Source organism: Sorex araneus, chromosome 9 (genome assembly GCF_027595985.1).
Source record: "Sorex araneus isolate mSorAra2 chromosome 9, mSorAra2.pri, whole genome shotgun sequence".
In the NCBI taxonomy this organism is placed as follows: Eukaryota; Metazoa; Chordata; class Mammalia; order Eulipotyphla; family Soricidae; genus Sorex; species Sorex araneus.
Genome location: NC_073310.1, coordinates 45,283,104 through 45,306,542, shown reverse-complemented (window position 1 = coordinate 45,306,542; position 23,439 = coordinate 45,283,104). Strand labels below are relative to the sequence as shown.

Sequence of the window (23,439 nt, the reverse complement as noted above, 5' to 3'; positions counted from 1 at the left end):
ACGTGGGTCACTTCTACTCCCCTCCAATCTGTGTTCCCAGTTAACTCATCCTACTGTTTCTTGTTTTTGGATTTGGGGGCCACACCTGGTGTTGCTTGGGGCTTACCCCTGACTTTGTGCTCAGGGATGACTCCAGGTGTGCTCAGGGGACTTTTAGCAGTGCTGGGGATTGAACTTGGGTCAGCAGTATGTAAGGCAAGCACCTTGCCCCCTGTACTATCTCACTGATCCTGTATCATCCTAATCTTGACTTCTGTCTTGCTGTCTAATGACAAAGGTGGTTCTGTGTGGCAATGATGAGGAGAAAATCGAATAAGCGGTGCTAGATTGTATTATTTCACAAACCAAGTTCTGATGGATTCCAGAACTAAATGCAAAATCCAAAGTAGAAAGTCTCAGAATATAGGGATGTCTTCATGATATTAGAGTAGGAAAATAGTTCCAAACAAGACCAGAAACAACATAGATATAAGATGGATAAAAGTTGACAGATAAAACTTCAAGCTCTGCATTGAAATTTAGATCTTCCACTCAAGCGAAGACATTTTGGTAAAAGTGAAAATAAATTTTAGCCATAAACTATAAGAAAATATTTAAAGCATATATGACCAAACAAATAGCATGTATCTAGTATAAAGAAATCCTAAAAGTAAATAAGAAAAAGACAATTCAAAGTGACTCATACAAGCACTTCCTAAAGAAATGGCCAGTTAGGAGAGAAAAAGTGCTTAAACTCATTACTCAGAAAGGAAATGTACATTAAACCATAAGCTACCATACATCTAGCACCACAATACCAACCAGATGGCTAAAATATGACAGGCAAAGTGTTGGAGAGGAGAGCTAAGGGACCCTTATACTTTGCTGGCAGAAATGTGAATTGATAAAACCACTTGGAAAAACAGAAAATACCTGGAAATGCTGAACTTAGCAATATCCATGAAAAATAACTCTACTCTTAAAATATATACATAGGGACATGAGAGATGGTACAGTGGGTAAGGTGTTTTCCTTGCACGTGGCAGATCCAGATTCAATCCCTGGTACCACATAAGATTCCCAAATCCCACTAGGAGTGATCTCAGAGCACAGAGCCAGGAGTAAGCCACCCCAAATAAAATAAATAAAAAAGAAACATGTGTACATACATTCACCACGAGGTATGTTCATCACTGTTCATAATAGACCTAACTGAAAAAAACCCCTAAAATTTCCATTAATATTAGAAGGTTCAAATCATGATCAGTTCATACAACAGAGCACCACGTGGCAATGCCAATGACCAAACCGCAGGGGCACACCATAACATTGATGGATTTCACAAAGTGAACGAAGTCCAGTGTAAGAGAATGCACTCCGTAAGTCTACAAATGAACTCAAAAACAAGGCAAAAGTAAATTAAACTTAAAATAGTACTGTGTTTAGGAATGATAGTGATTATCATAACTCAGGAAAGAAGAGGCTCCTGAGAGGACGGATGGAAGCAAGAGCTGGAAGAAGAGATTTTGGGGTGCTGCATACACATTTGTCATCTTCACCTGGATAATGATGATGTGGGTGTTTATTCTGTACTAACTCACTGGACTGTCTGGCTTGTGGTAGTAATACACAGATCAATGGATGGATGGATAAAACAAAGGAAAGAAGGACAGGTGGATGGGAACTGAAATACAGACTATAGCACTGTAGCACTGTCATCCCGTTGTTCATTGATTTGTTCGAGCAGGCACCTGTAACGTCTCCATTGTGAGACTTGTTGTTACTGTTTTTGGTATATCGAATATGCCATGGGGAGCTTGCCATGTTCTGTCTTGCAGGCGGGCTACTCTCGGTAGTTTGCTGGGCTCTCCGTTGATGGAGGAATCGAACCGAGGTCGGATGCATGCAAGGGAAATGCCCCACCCATTGTGCTATTGCTCCAGTCACAAAGAATATAGAAAATATAATTTTTTATACATTTCATAAAGGGTTAAAACCACCACCACAACCACAAAATCAATCCAGAAAGAATAAAGAAATTCCCTAGAAATGCAGAGATTTTCCCAGTTAAACTGGGAGAGTCTGGACTGATCGAGCAGTACATTTGCGAAGTTGAGGAAGACCTAAACATAAAATATCAAGCCTTTATCATTTTTCTGGAGAAATCCTGGGGGCCCCTGAACCACTTAACACAGATACACTGTGAGTGGCTGGAGACACTGGGTTTGGACGTGACAGGCAAACCTGCATCTGACCTCTTGTTTTTGTCTCTGGTCAAGTTTGAGTTTTTATTTTATTTTATTTTATTTTATTTTATTTTGAAAAAGATGGTCAGGTCTCTCTCTCTCTCTATCTTCTGGAACATGGCATTCTCTTTCGAAAACAAAGTGACCAAAGGCAGGTGGTTAAAGAGGTGGCAGCCGACAGGCCACGCTCAGGGGCTGGCCATAGAGGGTCGGGTCCTACAGGTGTTAGCCTGGCAGAGGCCGCCCGAGAGTCTCCCAAGGCAACAGAGGGAGAATCAGCCCGGGGAGGCTGTAAATCCAGATTCCAGGGGCACAAAGGCCCCTCAGAGCCGAATTGGCAATGAGCAACGGTTAACATGGCTCTGGGGCAGTTCTGCAGCCCCAGGTTGAGAGAGAACCTCTGCCTGGTGTCTCTGCAAGGCAGGCTGCGGCGTGACTGGACTGAAGACAGCTGTCCAAATGCCGCGCTGGCTCTGATTTCACAAGCCCCGGCCCCATCTCTTAGCAGCCGTGTCAGACAAATGTAATAGAGGCCAGAATCCAATCCCCGCCCGGGAACACAGGCTGGGAGGCAGCTCCACATCCAGCCTCTCCTCCCTCGCCCCCCTCCCGGAGAACAGGTCTCTCCAGACGCTGAACAGGGAGCCGGCTTCAGTCCCAAACTACTCAAGACTGGCAGGAGGGAAGAAGAATTTCATCTGCACCGGCTCGGAAAGGACCCCCCGCGGGGGAAACCCTGTATTTATTTTCATAAGCAGCCAACCTCATTCTGAGTAATTTCTGTCTCCGGCTGGTGAAAAACAGCTTTCGGGAGGTGGGAATCTCCAGAACCAGCCAGGAGCATGAGGTGGCTTCGAGTCATTTTGTGCCCTTTCATACACGGTCTGACACGGACCCCTACACATACCCCTAATGTGGCCTGCCTTTGCCTGGTCATTCTCACCTCAGGCATCTTGTTCCCACCCTGACCTGGGACAAAGGGTGACATCGCTGTGCTCCAGGGATGCGGCAGATGACAAGTGGCAGCTGGGAAAGGCTGGGAAAGGAAGACATCTGCTTCCTCCCCTCCAGACCGCCCCCACACTCAGAGGGAGCTCGGGCGGTGCAGGCCGGCAAGTCCTTGAAGGGGGGCGGGGGGTCTGCCAGCTGTCAGCTCATGATGAGGACAGACCCTTCTGTCACTTACCTAGCTGCAGAGGCCCCAGTCTAACTGCACCTTATTTCCTCTGGATTTCCCTCCTCCCCACCCCTTTCAAGACATAACCACATTGAGGGTAAAGAAATTGTATGAAGAATAAAATCCCTTCTCACAGAGTCACAAGGGAAGAGCTGGGGGGACCAGTGACTTCTGTGGAAAGCAGCCCCCATGGGGTTGGAGAGATTACCCAGGGGCTAAGGCACTTGTCTTGCACACAGTTAAGCCTGGTATGACTACCTGAACTGCATGAAGTCCTCGGAACACTGCATACAGTCCTTCAAGAATCACCAGAAATAAGCCCTGAGCATAGCTGGGTATAGCACAACCCCCTTCAAAAACAAAACAAAAACCAAAAAATGGCTTCCATAAGTCATGCCAACGGGGGCCAGAGAGATACTACAGTGGGTAAGGCCTTTACCTCGCATGCAGCTGACCCCGGTTAGATCCCTAGCATTGTCAGGAGTGATTCCTGAGTGTAGAGCCAGGAGTAAATCCTGAGAACGACCCAGGGTGGTCCCAAAACAAAGGAATAAGAAAAGATATGCCAGTGACCCCCGAGATACAGAGAGGGACCCCTCTGTTCCTGCCCATTTTCCAAGGTATGAAATGTGGGAAAATTCTTGAAGACACTGCCTTTGTTTTTCAGTCACGAAATCACAAAATCACGAAATTCCCGTTAATCACTGATTTCTCGGGCGGGCTCAGGAACATCTCCTTTCGTCCTTTCCCTGAGATCTTAGCAATCCATCTCGACTTGGCCCTCCTAACGATGTTGCACTGGGGGCTCTTCAGGGTCAGGGGAATGAGATCCAGCTTGTTACTGGATTTTGCATATGAATACAACATGGGAAGCTTGCAAGGCTGTCCCATGTGGGCAGGAAACTCTCAGAAGATTGCCAGTTTCTCCTAGAGGGAGAAGTAGGCTAAAGATATCGCTTCTGAGAGCTTGCTTTTAAGTATCTCTCTAGATGTTGGCCGTTGATGGGATTACACACACCTGGGTTCCTCTGCCGGTACCTTCATGCATGAGGCCTGTCCGGATGTGTGGAGAGGGGCCTCCAGCATGGCTGTAGCTAGGTTCCGGTGGTCTTCGGCCACCGGGAGCTCTGCTCGGGGTGGGGAGGGAAGCTGGAGGCCATCCCCTCCAAGGAGCCCTGGGGAAGATAGCCAGGCGTGCAGGCAAGAGACTCTCTGTTTTTCAGTACCCACATTAAAGGCCGTTGATGGTGGATCTTGGCCATTGATGGGATTACATAGCACTGGGGGTCATTTGTGGGTGCCCCTGAAATGCCTAGCTACTGGAAAATGGGGGAGAGGATCTGGGTGGAGGAGACCCAGTCCCGATTCGAGCAGGATTGGAGATTTCAGTCCCAGCCAAGATCAATGGCCAAGGTCCAGAAATTAGAAAACAAAGCTCCCGAAAGCGCATGGCCACGACCTCTTATAGTCTAGCCCACTGATGTACCTAAAGCAGCACATATATTTGGTTCTAACATACTTGCTTGTATTCTTTTTCTTTTTCAATTTTTTTTTTGCTTTTTGGTCACACCCAGCGATGCACAGGGGTTACTCCTGGCTCTGCACTCAGGAATTACCCCTGGCGGTGCTCAGGGGACCATATGGGATGCTGGGAATCGAACCTGGGTCGGCCTCGTGCAAGGCAGATGCCCTACCCGCTGTGCTATCACTCCAGCCCCATCTTTTTCAATTTTTATTAGTGAATCACTGTGAAGTTTGCTTGTATTCTCTTATCTACATTCTTTGTCCCTCTCAGAGAGCCTGGCAAGCTACTGAGAGTATCCCGCCCGCATGGCAGAGCCTGACAAGCGACCCGTGGTGTATTTGATATGCCAAAACAGTAACAATAACGGGTCTCAATCCCCTGACCCTGAAAGAGCCTCCAATACGGCACCATTGGGAAGGATGAATAAGGAGAGGCTGCTAAAATCTCAGGGCTGGGATGAATGGAGACGTTACTGGTGCCCGCTCGAGCAAATAGATTTTTGGATTTTGAGTCACACCCAGCAATGCTCATGGTCACTTCTGGCTCAGAACTCAAGAATTACTCCTTGCAGTGCTCAGGGAACCATATGGGGTGATGGGGATGGAACCTGGGTTGACCACATGTGAGGCAAATGCCCTCCTTGGTGTACTGTGGTTCTGGCCCCTGAAGCAAAGGATTCTTAATGAAACTTTGAAAGCTGCCATTGGCTCCATTAAAGCCGCTGGAATGGAAAGACAAGCTCAGCTTGACTGACTGAGAAAGAAGTACAAGTACCCTTCTTTTGAAAACTTCTGCACCCCCGCTTCCATGAATCAAGGAGTTTTCTGCCATCTTGACTGCCAGCGTTAGCTTGAGTCAGGGCAAATCTTTTAATTAAAAATTTATAATGTAATACTAATACTTTAGTGCACAAGGCACCTTCTTCTCTCCAGGAGTCTCAAAGAACCTTCTTGACATCAAATATTCATCTTTTAGAGCAATCTTTGTCAGATCTCCAGGAGTCAAAATATTTGAGTAGGAACCTAAAAATAATGCTTGCTAAATGAATGAATGTATTTCCCTCCTGTATTCTGTGAGGAGGTAAGGCAAAGAAAGGGGTAAGCACAGAAGCCTGGCATTTGGGGCAAGGTCCCTCTCCTGGGCTGTCTATCACCTTTAGACACAACCAAGAGGACCAGGGGGCTGGAAAGACTGTACAGGGCTTAGGACGTATGCCTTGCATAAGGCTGACCCTGGTTCAATGCCCATAGTCGCAGGGTCCCCAAACATCCCCAGGTGGAGCTCTGGAGATGCCCAGCCCTGTCTGGGTATCCCTGGCACTCCCTGGCACTCAGCACCACACCCAAGGCCCCTTGTATCATCAAATCCCCAGTCTGATTGGTCAATAATTGCAAACAGGGTCCCCCTCGGGTCTCTCAAGTGCCACTCAGGAGGCCCTCAAAAATAAATGAATAAAAGCAAATTGAATATAAAATAAAACAAAGAACAGAAAGAACAGAAAGTTTCCTGGCTGCAAACGGAAACATCCTTGGGAGCCTTTCGGAGGCTCTTGGCCTGGGCTTCCACCGCTGGAGACAACTGAAGCCCAGTCTGTTGGAAAAAGCCCCGAGTCCTATTCTTTCTGAAGGGTCCCCAAGAGACTCTGCCAGGACGCAGCGTGTACCCTGCCCAGTAGAGGAAAGGATGCTGGGCTCACACCACTTCATTCACCGCGTGATCTTGGCCTTTCCTGACCTGGAGAGGGACAGGGTCCCCAGGAAAAGGGCCTCAGTAGCCCAACGTCCTGGGAAGGCAGAGCCCCATGGTCACTGTCACCCTAGCCTTTCCTTGTCACCGGTTTTCTCATTTGCGACCCCGTGCTCACAGGGAATCATGTCAGTCCGAGGCGACTCCAAGGCCTCTTTGCCCGCTGCCACTGCCAGAACCATAAACCTTCTTCATGCCACCCAGGCACGGACAGTGCAGTCACTACATGCCCAGCCTCAAGGCTCTGGGTGCCAACAGGTTCATGCATAGCTGGTGACAGCAGTTCTCTAAGGCCCAAATTCTAGGCATGAAGTTTACTTGCACACCACAACTTTCTTTTGATATATTCGTTGTTTGCTTGGGGGTCACACATAGCTTAGAGCTTACTCCTGGCTCTGTGCTGAGGGATCATTCCTAACAGTGCTCAGGGGACCATAAAAGGTGCTGGCAATCATGGCAGGTGCCTTAACCCCTATAGTCTAAGTCCAGGATGCCTCGATGTAGCGTGGAATCAAGGGGACCCAGGAGAAGGGGGACGATGATGCGGCAGCACAGAGCAGAGAATGAGAGGGGCTGGCTCTCCCCAAGCTTCAGCAGGGCACAGCGGGGTCCGAAGGTGTTTTCACACCTGTGGACTTGCTCTTTTTGAAAGCTGCACCCCAGACAGTGCTGGCTGATGACAGGAAGGACTTGGGGTTGCTCAGGGGACAGTGGCAAGACTGGAGGTTGGAACAGATCTGTCCTTAAATTGCCACTGAACCCGAAGAAGGCTCCTGGCTGCTCCGAGTCACACAGAAAACTCAAACAAAGGGCTTGGATTTAGTGACCTCTATCAGTCCCTTTCGTGGAGGCCACTGTGTGTAGTCACATGCTGCTGTGTAACTGATAGGTATGGGGTTTGTGCCACAGAGAAGAGGTGGGGGAGAAAGAAATGCTACCGCGCTCATTTGGGAGCTGCGTCCTCTGTGGCCAGAGCACCTGGACAGACAGGGAGACGTCCTGAGACTGTCTCCTAATCAGGAGATGACTCGACGTCGGACACCTCTTCCAGGGCCCTTGTGCCTGCTCAATGGCACCGTGAATCTCAACGTGCTCTTAAGCTTTAATCAAAATGAGATCATTTACTAGTGTGGAACAATAATCACTGCTATGGATTACCTGACAAGGGACATAAAAGAACTCAACAGCTATGCTGACTTGCCCGGCACAAATCCTGATTGGAGTGTAAAAGCCATTTACGAGTGAGCAGGAAAGATCCTTCACTGTGAGGAAAACGTCATGAATTCTTTGGTGAGATTTCAAGGCACATCCCACCACTCCTCCACTGCCTCCAAACTGCGCAAAACAAAAACTTACGACATTAACAAGGATGATTTTCTTTTGGGCTGGAGTGATAGCACAGCGGGTAGGGCATTTGCTTTGCATGTGGCCAACCCGGGTTCAACTCCTTCGTCCCTCTAGGAGAGCCCGGCAAGTTACCGAGAGTATCTTACCCGCATGGCAGAGCCTGGCAAGCTACCCATGGCGTATTCAATATGCCAAAAACAGTAACAAGTCTCACAATGGAGACGTTACTGGTGTCCGCTCGAGCAAATCGATGAGCAACAGGATGACAGTGACAGTGATTTTCTCTTGCCCAACAAGGATGTTGGGCAAGAAAAGCTCTCCAATATAGCTCTGCCAAAGATACACCACACAGCTATTGGGAGTGAAAAGAAATAGACTTAGAAAGGTCCTTGCAAACTTTCTGAAGTGATTGGTAGAGCAACCATCAGAACTGGCAGGTGAGGTTCCAGACTCTCTTGTGGAAATATCCACTCCTAGTTTATGATGAAATCACAGCGTTCCCAGCCCTCCACACATGCACACACTCTGCACACTTTGCGCCGTGGAGCGTTTGAATGCTTGCTGAGAGCTACACGTGCAGAGTCCTGGCAGTGGTACAGCTCTCACTCTGGAGGTCTCGCTCCTTTTCTTGACAGAACTAGATATTATGGAGCTGTGCACAGGGTGAGAAAGAAGTTTATCTAAAAGGGAATAAACCTTCCCCTCAGGATGGCAAAGTAACAGAGGGCCTTTTGTTGTTGTTGTTTGTTTGTTTTTTGAGGGGGGGAGGCACACCCAGGCAGTGTTCAGGGTTGACTCCTAGCTTTGGGCGTGGGGAACACTCCTGATGGTGCTCAGGATCACACAGGCAGGATGCCTGGTCGGTCTCCTGAAAGGCAACTGTGCCACCCACTGTAGCATCTCTCCAACCCCACAGAGGGCCTTTTCTTGCTGAATAATAAATACTCAAGCCCAGCAATAAAAGATTTTTTTTTTAAGAAGAAAATTGGTTTTCTCTCTTCTCTGATGTTTCTTCCTGAGCTTATCTGGGGTGGAAGTCAGACAATCTTAGGCCATAGGATAAGAAAGAAAGTCTGTATACACAAACCAAATCAACCTCACAGAATCTCTTGAAAGCCACAGCTGACATGAGCCACAAGTATGAAAGATGAAAAAAAATGATTTATTTAGTAAACTTGAATTTTTTTACAGTAATTCTGACTTTAAAAAAAATCTTGAAAATAAAAAAGAGACTAGGATAAGACATCATCTTACCCGTCCTTTGAAATTCCCCTAAAGAGGACCACAATAAATGCTTATGAAATTAAATTAAGCTTCATAAAGTAGATACATACTAAATCAGAATAATAGTTTACATGACCTTTTAATAAAATCTCCATTCCCAAATAAATCCATAATGGTGTTAAGAGAAACTGAAGCTCATTTTTAATAAACCCAATGAAATACAAGTTCTATGCCTCATGAAAATTTGGGAATAGAATTACTTCTTGATTCATGACTATTTCCACATTAGTCTTGCTGATCCTGGGAGATACATAATCAGCAATTTGGCATTCCAATTAGTTAACCTCAATGCATTCCTTTAAACTCCAAATGTATCTGCATAAAATAAAAACAAATGTATATATTAATCATCTCTATAAAATTATTTCAACCAAAAAGATTTAGGGATAATTGCTAGAGGCAAATATCTTGTCAGGACCAATAAGCAGAAGGATAATAGATAAAAATAAGTGTCTACCTTACCCATCTGTCATTGTCTGCACTGTTTTTTCCTTAAAGAAATCACATTGAGCACAGATCTGTTAAGGAGCAATCGATTAGATCCCCTGAGAAGCATAGATCTTGGGTATCAAAATACAGTTTGTGCCCAATATTTACTGCACTTTTTATTGAGTATCATGGAAATGAGTGCCGAGTGCGCAGACCCAAAATAAATGGCCCTAATGTCACCGGAGTTGCTTGCCTGCATTGACAAAAATGGTGATAAAGTAGACTGTAATTGAGACAGAGAGAGAAGACAATGATTTCTAAAGCTGAGCTGCATGGATCTCTGACCTCAGCCTCGATCACTCTCTGCTGCTTCTCTATCAGTCGCGGGGGTTCTCCCAGAAGCACTGAGAGCAGCCCTGGGTGGCCCTCTTGGGCACACACAGCCTGGGCTGAGGCTGTGCACATCCCCCTGCCACCCAGCGACATCAGATGGGGCAGGGTGGGGTGGAGGGGATGTGAGCACTTTACCTTCTTGCACACAAACGGGCTTCTCACTTGGGATCCAGCCTAGGCTTCCATTGAGATGTTTCATACACAGTCTCTTGGTCGATCCCTTCAGCTTGAATCCGTCCTGGCAGTGGAATCGGGTGACAGAGCTTTCAAAGAACACTCCTGCACTGGGAGTGCGGATGCCATTCTCCGGGATGCCTGGATCCGCACACACCTCAAGGTCGTCGAACCCTATATTGACAGAGAGAAGAGAAGGGGTCTCTGAATTGATTCTTCTAGTGCCCTGGGTCTTCCTTAGCAGCAGGTCCCAGATCCTGTAAACACGATTAGCCCCACAGACCACTGGACCATGCCCACAACCAAGCCATGGCAATCAACATTCCGGGCCACATTGCACTCCGCTCTTTTGCTTTCTGCTGAGAATGAAGCTCGTTAGCTTTTAATTCCATGGCCGAAGGAGCCCTTCAAGGAGGTTACAGGAGTAGAGAGTGGAGGGAAAGAAAAGCACCAACAGAATACAAAGCCCAAGTGCAGAGACCAAGGGGTGAGGGGCGCAGTGGATGGACTCCGTGGATAAGGTTTCGGCAGACAGAACTTGGTGGACACAGACAGTGCTCTGACCGGAGACCTGCTCCAGCAACTGGTGGGGGCTAGGAGCGAGCAGGCCATAGTTGGGGGTAGCAAGTGAGCGTGTGCGAAAGGCATGCTGGGAACATCTCCCCTCCCACCTCCTCTCCCGCCTTCATCCCCCTCTACCAGGCTTAGCCCAGGTCTCTGCTCTGGCGTGTTGTGCTTCAGCCCCTCCTCTCTGTGGCATCACCCCTGTAACATGGGCACAGCCCTGCAGCCATGTCTGACAGGTCTGGTGACTCCCACCCCTGCGGCCTGCAGAGACAGTGCTCTGTGGATGCGTGCTGAGGGAGAGGCATGTTGACAGGGGAGCTGGAGGCATGTCGGGGTGACCCAGAAAAGCAGAAGAGGGCCAGTGTGGAGCCCCACAGACTGTCAGGAGACCCATGCCGTGTGGCGGGTAGGAGGTGAAAGGTCGAGTTCAGTGCCAGGTCCCTCTTGACAACTGTCAGGATGCTGGCGAGAAGGTGACACCCTGTTGCCGGGATGAAGGCAGACCCTTGCCACGTGTGCCAGGTAGGGCTGACACCATCCAGACGGGGCAGTGAGGCAACAAGAACCGACTCTGCTGGTTCAGTTCACCCTGGACCCCGAGGACAGTACACTGGGGCTTCTGGCGAGTCCCCTGGCTCCCCAGTGAGGCCCGGACTGCAGTCCCTGAGCTTCAGGGTGCTCCCTAGAGACCTGAGCTTGCAGAAGCCCTCTGGCCGTGTGCCTCTGCCCAGCTCTTGGACTCATCCCGTAGTTCTCGGGCGTGTGACTCATTCCTTTCCTTTCCAGACTGTTCCTCCTTTCATCTACTGTTTTCTATAGGCTTCCTGCATCTCATCCTGGAGCTCACTGATTTTGTCCTCGAGCTGCTGTTATTCTCTTCTCTTCTATTGCGTTTTATTTTTCTTTTTTGGGTCACACTCGGCGATGCTCAGGGATTACTCCTGGTGGTGCTCGGGGGACCATATGGGATGCTGGGAATCGAACCTGGGTCAGCTGCATGCAAGATAAACACCCTACCCGCTGTGCTATTGCTCCAGCCCCTATTGAGCTATTTTTATTTCACCTACCATACTCTTCCTTTCTGTCACTCCAGATGGCCGTTTTCTCATTTCTGTTCTCAGACTTCCTTGTGCTTCACTGACTATCTGTACCTCCATTTGAAATTATGAGTCCCCCAGCCCAAATTGGCCATGCCCACAGATGACTCACCTATAGCCCTTCCCAAACTGTCCCCTGACACTGGACCCCCTGAGTGGGGGAGGGAGGGTGCTGTGCTGGAAGCCACGCAGCTCTGGGTGGCACAAAGGAGACCCAGAGATGTGGGTGAGGTGCCCACTGAGCAGAAGGCCAAGGCGCTGTGCTAGGAGGGAAGTCAGGAGGAAGTTCAGCGGTACAGTCTGCACCCCACATTGCTCCCAGGCAGGGCTGACACCAGTGAGATGGGGCAGTGAGGCAAGAATAACCAAACCCGCTGTTTGGATATTCTCTATCTGCCCCAACCCAACTGTGCCAGCAGGAGCAGGGCTGAGACCAGACCAACCCATGGTCTCATCCGCCCAGTCTCATCCCTCCTCCTGCACCTGCCATCCTGACATCACCGAGGGGGATCAGTCCCATGGTGGGTGGGGGGCAGGATGCTCAAGCAGCGGCAGGTCACGGCTCTGCTGGTTTGAGTATCAGGAGGACTATGGCACTGAGTGCTTCCTCAGTGACAGATGTCGAGGGTTTCCTCCCGAGCCCGGGGCTCTTGGGGCGGATCCTTTAGACAGGTACCTATTACAGTCCTCACATGCCGAGTGAGCCGCGGCGGCAAGCACGACCCTGTCTCAGCCTGGCATGACTCGAAGCAGATGTGCACAGAAACGTACCAGAAGCGTGAGTGGTCTGGACATTTCGGTTCCTGAGTAGGAGAAGGACATCCTCTCCCTCCTGCTGGGAGCCCATCAGAACCTCTACACGAGAAAAGCAGGGTGCTGGCTGAGGGCAGAGCCCCGAGTGAAGGAGGGGAGAGAGACGAAGGCAGGTCCCTGGGAGGCGGTGGGAGTCAGCCCAGCATTTGGAATTGAGACTTGCACAGGGACATGGTGGTGATCAGATCGGCTCTTTTGCACCTCTGGCCTCAGGCACCTACACAGAGGAGTGATTGGTACTGTCCAGGCAGGAAAGAGGACGGGTGCAAAATGCCACCCAGGCCACTGCTTCAGTCCAGAAGTCCCTGCAGATGTGAAAGCCGACAGACCTGGGCTCTCCCTGGGGTGGGGAGTCAGGAGGCAGGGTGACCTCAAAGCTGCCCAGCATCTTTCTAAAGGAAGGTCCAGCATCGGAGAACTGTGAATGTCAGGTTTACTGTGAAGTGTGGCATCAGAAATACAGTGGGAGCCAGGGAACAGAGAGGCTCCGGAGACATTAAGGCCACGGAATCAGGACAGCGGGCAGGGCTTCTGCCTCGCAAGCAGCTGACCCAGGTTTGTCCCCCAGCACCCTGAGGGTTCCCCAAGAGCACCAATAGGAGTGAACCCTGAGTGCAGAGTTGGGAGTGAGCCCTGAGAACCACCAGGTGTGGCTCCCAAACCAGAAGCAAACACAAAGGCCACAGAATCATACCAACTGGTAGCTGAGCAGAGGAGGGAGGAGTTAGGGCAGTAAAAGAGATGCCTCTGAGGGCCAGAGATAGGACAAGGTGAAGCACTTAGCTTGTAAGCAGCTGGCCCCGCTTTCATCCTGGCACCACATATGGTCTCCTTAGCACAAAGTCAGAAGTAAAACCCTGGCAACAATGGGTGTGAAGCCCTGCCACCACCAAAAAAAAAAAAAAAAGAGTCATCAAGGATGAGTTTCCTTCACCTGAGTGTAGGAAGGGGGTGCAAACCCTGCAGGAGGCACTTGCCTCCCACGGAAGCAGGAAGCAGAGTCATGCTGGAATGGCCACGAAGGAACAGATGAGTCCAAATGAGCGCCTCCTCTAGAACCCTGCCTCAACAACTCCCTTCCCCGATTTCAAATTCTGCTCAAGGTTGCTGCTCAAGGTTTGGAATTGAGCAGCAACCGCGTGGAGAACAGTGAAAAGCCCAGAAAATGATTTGCCAGCACATCTCCTTTGTGGGAAAGAGGGAAGACCGGAAAATATTCCATTGCATGAAGTTCCTCAAATGTGGTGATCCCCCTTCTCGAAAACTCTGTTGAGACTACAGCTATCATAGGAGCGAGATCATTTCTGTGGGGGCATTGCCTGTCATCCTGACTGGTTATATGGGTCCACATGGAATGGTGGATGTGTCCACTTGAGGATGAGACTTAGCTGAGGTTAGCTGAGGTGAACGTTAGAGCTGGTACTGCAAGAAAAACACTGTCTTCTCTCGGAGGGGGGGTGGGCTTTGTCCTTTGAAGGACTCAGCCGGATGAACGCTTGAGTAAGAACCAAGTTTTCATCTATCTTCAAAGTGGGAACATTGGTCTTCTGCCTTCAGACTCAGGCTTTTCTGGGTCTCAGACCTTGGAATTCAAGCTGGCTCATGCAACTGGATCTCTTGTGGACTTGGGATTGCTCAGCCTCTGTTACAGTATAAAATAATGGGAGTGCGTGCACGCGAGATCCCACTGCTTTTGTTTTTCCCTTGCATATACAGATGTATTAAGTCTTCCTAAAGTGAATCAACCACCTTAAAGAATGAATGACATCTGGGGTGCCCCAGAGCTGGTGAGTGAGACCCCTCTCCACCCCAAGGGACCCAGCCCTGGCAGTCGGAAACCTCCAGAACTCTACTGCTGCTGTGCTCACAGCCGCTCTCCACATACTTTGGCCGAGCCTTACCCATGGACCACGTGAACCAAAGTGCAGTCATTTTAGTTGTGAGTAGCCATTTTGCTATTCTGTATAATTATGTAGTTGATGGCTGAACTGGGCATGAATCCGAGATGACATCTTGGAAGAAGGAGCAGAACAAACAGAATTTTCAATACTTGCAAATAATGCTAGTCAATCAGCAAAAAGGGCTGAAGCGATAGCATAGTGGGTAGGGCGTTTGCCTTGCACACGGCCGACCCGGGTTCAATTTCTTCGTCCCTCTTGGAGAGACCGGCAAGCTACTGAGAGTATCCAGCCCGCCTGGTAGAGCCTGGCAAGCTACCCGTGGCATATTCGATATGCCAAAAACAGTAACAACAAGTCTCACAATGGAGACATTACTGGTGCCCACTCAAGCAAATTGATGAACAAAGGGATGACAGTGATGCAGTGCTAATCAGCAAAAGAGGGAAACTAGTGGTGAGTCAGAACAAAGGGGCACCCAAAGGCGGTATTAACCAATCAGCTTACAGGTCAGTTAGGGAGAAAGAACAATGTGGGCAGCCAGGGATATGATCTTAGGCTACTTAAACCTTGCCCTGTGGTTGGAGGGGGTTGTATTTTCTGTGCGGTGAGGCCCTGGCCAGTCAGTTTGTAACAACTCTCTTTAATAAAATTTTTGAACTCCTCGAGGTGTCTTGTGTTCAAATAGTGGACCCTAATAGACAGAGGCAGGATGGAGCATTGAGAGGGAAACTGGGGACACTTGGGGATGGAAGTGGGCACTGGTGAAGTGCTTGGTGCTGAAACATTGTACGCCTGAAACTCAATCATGAATAACTTTGTGAACCATGGAGCCTCAGCTGAAAAATAATTATAATTAAAATATTTTTAAAGAAAGTGTTCATCATTTATTATTTGGTAAATGCAAATCAAAATGACAATGAGATCTAAGCTCACACCCGAAAGAATGGTCAACTCAAAAATTCCAGAAACAACCAGTGTTAGCAAGGATGTGGTAGCAAAAGAATCCTCACTGTCTGTTAGTGGGAATGTCATCTGGCTCTAGGGAAGAAGAGTATGAGACATCTCAAAAAAATTAAAGAAAAGAGCTTCCATATGATCCCATGATCCACTTCGGGCATCAATCACCTGAGCGGGGGAAAAAAAACATTAATTTGAAAAGATATTTGTACTCCTATGTTTACTGCAGTGTTGCTTTCAATAGGCAAGACCTGCAAATCTTCCAAGAGGCCAACAATGCATAAGTAGCACTGTCGTCTTGTTGTTCATTGATTTGCTGGACCAGTAACTGGACCAGTAACGTTTCCAATGTGAGACTTGTTACTGTTTTTGGCATATTGAATACGCCACGGGTAGCTTGCCAGGTTCTGTTGAATGAGTACATAAATGTAGTACGTAAATACAATGAAATACTACTAAGCTATAAAAAGAGATAAAATCCTGCAATTCATGCAACTTGGATGGAGGTAGATATACCATGCTAAGTGAATCAAAAGGAGGACAACTACAGAATGTTCTCTCTCATATGTGGAATACAAAGAAACACTGCAAAGAAATAAACAATAGTCAATAACAGACCCTGAGCATCAGCCTATAAAACTGAGTCTGCTAAGGAAGAGGGGTGGGGACAAGAACAGATTTAGACAGTGGTGTGTGGGGAAAGGTGCAGGTCTTTATAGTTCTAAAATATTAATATTAGCATTATAGTAAACCATCAGATGAGGTCGGGCACGTTCAGGGTGGTATGGCCATAGTTCGATTCCTCTGCCCCTCTTGGAGAGCCTGGCAAGCTACCGAGAGTATCCCACCCGCAGGACAGAGCCTGGCAAGCTACCCGTGGCATATTGGATATGCCAAAAACAGTAACAACAAGTCTCACAATGGGGACGTTACTGGTGCCTGCTCGAGCAGATCTGTGAGCAAGGGGATGACAGTGACAGACAGTAAACCATGATGAGGGAAAAGAAGGGAGGGGGAGGGAAGGGAGGGAAAGGGAGGGAAGGGAGGGGAAAGGGAAAGGGGAAAGGGGAAAGAGAAGGAAAAGAAAAAGAAAAGACAAGGTGCCAACCCCCAAGTCTCATTATAAGGCCTTAATACTTCAGATTTGGTTCATTTTGAGCTCGTAGAAATCGACCAGACAGTTTTACTGTGAGCAACATAAGAAGTCTTTGAAAACAATCATAAAAATGAAAGAGGTGTGAAAAGCAATCTTTTGGCTTATTATAACTGAAAAGTCATATTCCAGAAAGGAAGAGTGTATCAAATGTATCCAAATCAATTTAGGACTAGGGCGGGTTTCCATTTCCCCATAAACTGCCGTATGAGTCTTTGGGGGAAGAAAGAGGATATAGACCCAAAATTGATCTTTTATTCATTCATTTAGTGAGAGGATCCTGGGGCCAGTAAGCAAAGGGCACTCCAGCTGAAGTTGGCACACTCTGAGTCATGAGCGCCCCGCCCCCCATCGTTGCCCCTCGCCTCATCCTCACTGTCAGTCTCGCACAGTTGACATTCAACCCACCTGGGAGAGCATCTCGTCTGAGCCCTTGTCTCCCCACCAAACCCTGGAGTGAGCACAATGCCAGTCCGCGCATGATGAAGGTGGATGGTGGAGTGGGGCTCAATCCTGGTCTTCCAACTCACAATCCAGTACCCCATGCCACTTTCAACACTGTCTACACTGAGCCCTTTCTGCCATGTTTCATGTGTGCCAGTGACCCAACCTGCATGACTGTGCTGGGAAAGAATCTGTGTCCTGCCAGGACAGGACTGAGCAAACAGCAACATCGAAGTGTTTTCATGATTTCACAGGGCAGCAATTCCCACGGCTCCCCCACAAGCTGACACCACCCCGCAGGGTCTCAGCAGGATGATCGGGGACGACCTTTCTCTTCCCCCTAAGACATCCAAGAATCCAGAGCGACAGCCTGCCACTCTCCTCTGACCATTGTGTACTTTGGTAGAACATTGCCAGTGACAAAAAGAGGTTCTTAAGCTCACAGCCTAACTGCAGATACAGGCTGCATGACACAGAACTGGTCCTCGAATTCGAGTGCATACTATTGTCGAGGCTCGAGGGCATCCTGCCCTCAGCGGGGAAAGAATAATGGGAGGGAGATGTGATGAGCTCGAGAAAGTCCCGGAGGACTTTTAGACCTGAGCATTCCAATTCCAGCTTCTGATTTCCTGCACTGAAGTCTACCTCCCGCTCACCTCCAGCAATAGACAGCCGTGTAAACCATCTCTCTGGTCAAACATCCCTGTGTTCCAATTAGCCTTTATCGCAGAACAGAACTCTTTCTGTGACACTTCAAATCAAATCAAGAAAAAAATTAATAAATAAAGCCATGCTATCTAAAACACTCTGAATGCTTAGTCACCCAGGCTTGTTGCGGCACAGTACCGTACTAGAGCAAGTCAGACAGGTCCTCCTGATCTCTGGAGAGAGCCCTGACCATCTGATAGCCAATCACATGTTATCACTTGCCACCCTGAGCTTGCGAACCCTCTCAAAAATACCTTCCTCAGGACCAGAGTGATAGTACAGTGGTGAGGGCACTTGCCTTGCATGCAGTTGGCCTAGGTTCAATCCCTAGCACCCCTGATGCCACCAGGAGTGATCCTTGAATATAGAACCTGGAGTAAGCCTGAGGTGTTAAAAACAAAACAAAGCAAAATAAAATTCCCCACCCCCGCCACCCAAATACCTCACTTATAGAACTACCTTAACTTTATTTCTTTAAATGAACACATATAAGGGCCAATGACAATACCGGAAAGGTGTTTGCTTTGCACGAAGTTGATCCAGGCCTGATTTCCGGGACCATATATGTTTCTTTGAACAATACCAAGAATGAGCCCTGAGTACAGAGCCAGGAGCAAGCCCTGAGCACCATCAGGTGTTAGCCCAAAATGGTAAAAAAAAAAAAAATCAACACATGTACTGACAGCTTGTCTAATTCCAGAAATGAGTTGAACTGCATCGAGGCATCAACAGCAAAATCACAGAAAGCAGCAATGCTCCTGACATCACAGCTGGCAAAACCTATCTGAGATGGCAAACAGACCAATTCCCTCACACAGTGCCCCTGGCTGTGGAGGTTCTGAAAACACTGCACTTCTTGCAGGCTGGAAGCTCACCGCCTCAAAACCAACAGAGCATTTGGGCTGGTCCTGGCTCTGCCCCCGAAACCATCAGGGGGTCCTGGTTTTGCACCCAAGTGTCCCATCAGTGCTAGAATGCTCCACTGAGCCCAAGATTCTAAAGAATTTCAACAGTCTGGAAGTCCATCCTGAGCCAAGGTCAGGCCCAGCCATCAGATTCTCCACCTTCCACCTCCAACACTGACAAAGTGGTTAGGGGCTGCCCAAGCGAGGAAATTAGATGGTCCAAGGCTTCTCCAATTGTCCTAAGTGGAAGAGGCAGGAAATCCACCTCCACAATGCTAAAGAAGCATCTAGAAAAAGCCAGGGTGGGGCAAGGTAGAACCTTCCCAGCAGGCAACACAGATGGGCTGTGAAAATCGCAACGAAGGAGTCAGAGAGATAGGACAGTGGGTATGGCACTTTCCTTGCACATGGCTGACCCAGGTTTGATTCCCTGGCAGCCTATATGGTCCCCCAAGCCTGCCAGGAATGATCCCTAAGCACAGATCCAGGAGTAAGCCCTGAGTACTACCAGGTGTGGCTCCAAAACCAAATAAACTAAATCACAATGAAAATCAATGTGTGTATGTGGTTTGCTTTCTTAAAAAATTATTTATAACTGAATCTCGTTGGACAAAATGTCAGCTCTTTGGTTTTATCTTTTCAAAGGAAGTTGGGGGAGAGGAGTAGGAGGAGGAGAAAGAGGAGGAGGAGAAGGAGGAAGCATGAGGAGAAGAAAAGGAGATGGTAAATTCTCTTCTAGTTCTGCATAAGCTGGATCAACAACAGTAAGGGAGGAGAGAGCAACAAATGGGAGATGGGACAGGCGGTCGCCCCAGGAGCCACGGGAGTGAGGATGCCTGAGGAGCACTCCCAGGACTCAGAGTTCTGCGCCCAGACGAGGCTGGGAAAGCCGCCGAGAGTCTCAAGCAGCACCTTTCAGAAATGAATAAAACAGAGGTGCCAGGCCGGGCCCAGTGTTGTCAGGCTATCTGGAAGAGTAGCTCTCAGGAATGCAGCACCCCAGGACCCTGGTTCCAGGGCGAGACGCACTCCCAAGTGCTGACTGCTGGCTTCCAGTTGGGTAACCTTGGCTGAGTGCCTCAGCTTTCCATGGCTTCTCCACAGAGATAACGGGAAGATAAGCACAACACAGACCTCTGGGGCTCTTGTAAAATGTAAGTGAGCAAATACATGACGCACTGATGGGCACGCTTGGGATAAGTGGATGTAAGCAGTTGTGTTACTGATATTCAACCAGTTCCCTGTTCCCAAACACACAGCAGCACCAGAAGGCAATCTTTTCATTTTTGGAGTCACCTACTTTCTGAAAATATTCCAGTTTCTAGTGTGTCCTAATTTGCCCCAAGTTAAGTGAGTATTGAGCTGGGCAGAAGACAAGGACTGGGCCCCACACTTTGTACGGGGGAGCCCTGGGCTCAAGCCCTGGCTGCCTGGCTGTATGCTCTCCTGAGCACTATCGTGAATGGCCCCTGAGCACTGCCAGAAGTGACCCCAAAACAAAGCAAACAAAACACTTCACCCAAATCTAAGTGACTACTGAACAAACAGCAAATATGTCTAGAATTCTTTGTGTGTGTGTGTGTGTGTGTGTGTGTGCGCGCGCGCGCTCGTGCGTGGAATGGGGAGTTGAGTCACACCCAGTTGTTCTCAGAGCTTACTCCTGGCTCTGCTCAGGAGTCATTCTTCTGGGTGCTTGGGGGACCATATGTGGTGCCGGGATCAATCCTGCATCAGCTGCTGACAACACAAGGGCCTTACCTACTGTACTATCTCTCTAGCTCTATTTCTGGATTAAAAAATATTATTGTGTGTGTGCGGGGGGGTGAGCAAAACTGGGGACATGAGAGGTGAGAAATGTACACTGGTAAAGGGATGGGTGTTGGTAGACTATTGCATGACTGAAACCAAATCAAAACCAACTTTGTGACTGTGTTGCTCACAGTGATTCAATTTACAAAACTAAAATAAAAATCTTTATGGAGGTACTATGATTTATAATCCTGTTAGTGGTAGTTTCATGCACAGATCCTTTTCACACCACACCCATCACCAGGGCACCCACTTCTCTCTACCAATACTTCTGGAACTCTTTGGGAGCCAAACAAGCCATACAAAAGGCAGTCAGGAGTACCACACATACCTCCAGAGAACTGAACTGGGTTTTTTCAATGACGGGGCTAAGGTGGAAGGGAAATCTGAGGGTGGCTATGTTCAAACAGCTCTGGGCTCTGCACCAAAGCCCTCCCTGGGGCTCTCTGAGTTGGGGAACACAAATCCCCACCCACCCATCCCTGGTTCTGCCCACTTTAGGCATCAGATGTATAGGTTTCTGGGTGTCAGGGAGTCAAAACCAAACCCAAAAAGGAGAAAACATCTAAGTTTTATGGGAAAAGGGCTCAGAACAAGAGAAAATATTCAGGCGCTTTTTCCAAAAAACCACAAAATATTTCAACGGAGGACTCAACAGATTTCTAAATGAGTTTTGTTTGGGAACTCAGTTCAATGTGATTCCATAACTCAGTGTATTCTCACTTTACATATTTAAGAAGTATCTGGGGAGGAAAAACAGAGGAGGAAGCTGATCACTGTTCCTGTTTATTAGGCTCAACAGGCTCTTCACTGCAAAGGCAGCGTCTCCTGGGAAATTCAGCAAACACCAGCCAGCAAGCCGGGCTAGTTACTAGAGTAGTTATTTCTGCCATACCAGTAACACTCCATACTATCTATTACAGCAAATTTATTCTAACAAGACACCACTTAAACCTAGTTTTTAAAAGACACAACAATAAATTGGGAGATACAGACTTGTCTATGGAGGTGGAAGTCTCCGTATTCTAGATTCCATTACGTAGACTCTTCTGCACCCATAGTTAAAAATACATCAAGGTAACTCAAGAGTATCTGGATGATAATCAAGTTAGGTAACTTCTCTCTAGAACTAGTGAGGATGTTTTAATGTTTCAAGAATTATCCAGAGATGAATATAAAGCCTGTCATGTCTGCGCAAGTAAATGTAGCAAAAATACGTCTTAATAGCATAATTTAGACTTGATTAAAATGGATAAAGACCACAGATGTGGAAGTCATCGCATCTCCCATTTGATGCCAGAACTGATATTTTCCCCCTCTTGATTTAATTCACTTTGATTACCCAATTATTCCTAAATCCTTTCACTCAGTTTCAGCTCCAATAAAACTGATAACAATGCTAACTCATAATGTGATTCTCACTCTGGTCTCATGATACTGTGCCATAAAAGCATGCCCAGCCACATAACAATATTACTCCAGACCGTGATATTATAACATGGGAGGTGGGGGGGGGGGAAGAACACCAGAATAAACCTTTATGTCTTTGAAATATTGCAAGCACAGAAACTATTCATCAGAAAAATAGGATAATTTCTTCCATACACAGGAAGAGGTGGTCAAAAAAAAAAAAAACCACAGTTGATAGATATTCCAGGATGATCACCTGACAAAACATTTGAGAAGGCATGGAGAAAATGAAAAATGGATGGACCCACTTAAATACGTGGCTCTTTCCTTTTTTTTTTTTTTGGTTTGCAATCAAATCCCTATAATATCTGATGAGGGTAAAGTCATTGCCTGCCCCTCTAGCTAAGTGACACCTGGACAGGTCATTTGATCTGTCTGAATTTTAATATTTTCCCTAAAAGAGACCATTGAAGAGGTTTCCAGACCCCTCCCCACAGCTCAGTCCCATGATTTCTAGTCTCTTCTAAATAAAAATTGGTAACAACTTCTCCAAGAGCAAGCAGAGCAGCCTTGAATGGAAGCGCCTTTGGGACCTGGGTGGGCGGAAGGGGGCACCCTGGTCGGGGTGGGGGGGTACTGGGATGATACATGAAATTATCATTAACAGTACTGTATCTCACAGTATCTCCAAAAAGTCTTTTTTAAAAAAAGAGAAACTGGAATGAATTTTCTAAATGCCTCCGGCTATTTGTTCTTTTAAAAAACATCAAAATTCCCTTTTGTTTTCCCTGTGAGCAAGAGCTTCTGAGCAACACTGGCACTGCCGTCCCCCTGCACACAGCCGTGCGGCTGACAAAGGGTCTCCCAGACACCATCTCGTTCATGCTGCAGCCGCCCCGGGAGAGCCATCGGGGCGCGACAGGACTCCTGCTCACAGCCGCTTTATGGAAATCCAACTGTTACTAGCACCAGTGCGAATGCGATGTGCGCAGAAATATGAGCGCTCCCCCAGCCCCGGAGGATCCTTCGCCAAAGTCCAGATCATCTGTCAGCTGTGACTCTCTCCGCACGTGCTCACGGGCCACTGAGAGTTTTTCAGAGCGTGGGGGACTGGGGGCAAGAGCCATCCTGAGTGAAAGGAAAGGTGGAAAAGATACTACGGGCCTTTTGGGGTGGGCAGCAGACCTCATACACGCCGTGTAAGATCGGGCCCTGTTTATAAGCGTATTGGGGGAGGGGCAGGGCTCTCCTGCAATTCTCTGCCAGCTCTGCCCATGGTTCAAAGCAAGGGTCCGAAAATGCCAAGCGCTCAGGCCATGCAGTGCCACATCAGCAGTGCTCAGGGTCTCCATGGCTGCACCCCGTGGTGCTCGGG

General features: G+C 48.1%; 1 protein-coding gene across 1 annotated transcript in view; it reads right to left on the bottom strand.

Moving 5' to 3' along the window:
- SUSD4 (sushi domain containing 4) overlaps positions 1–23,439 on the bottom strand; it is a 138,696-nt gene that overhangs the window by 52,711 nt on the left and 62,546 nt on the right. The window contains exon 3 of the mRNA XM_004605412.2: positions 10,262–10,474. Within this exon, the coding sequence (XP_004605469.1) occupies positions 10,262–10,474 (213 nt within the window). The remainder of the gene's footprint in view (positions 1–10,261; positions 10,475–23,439) is intronic.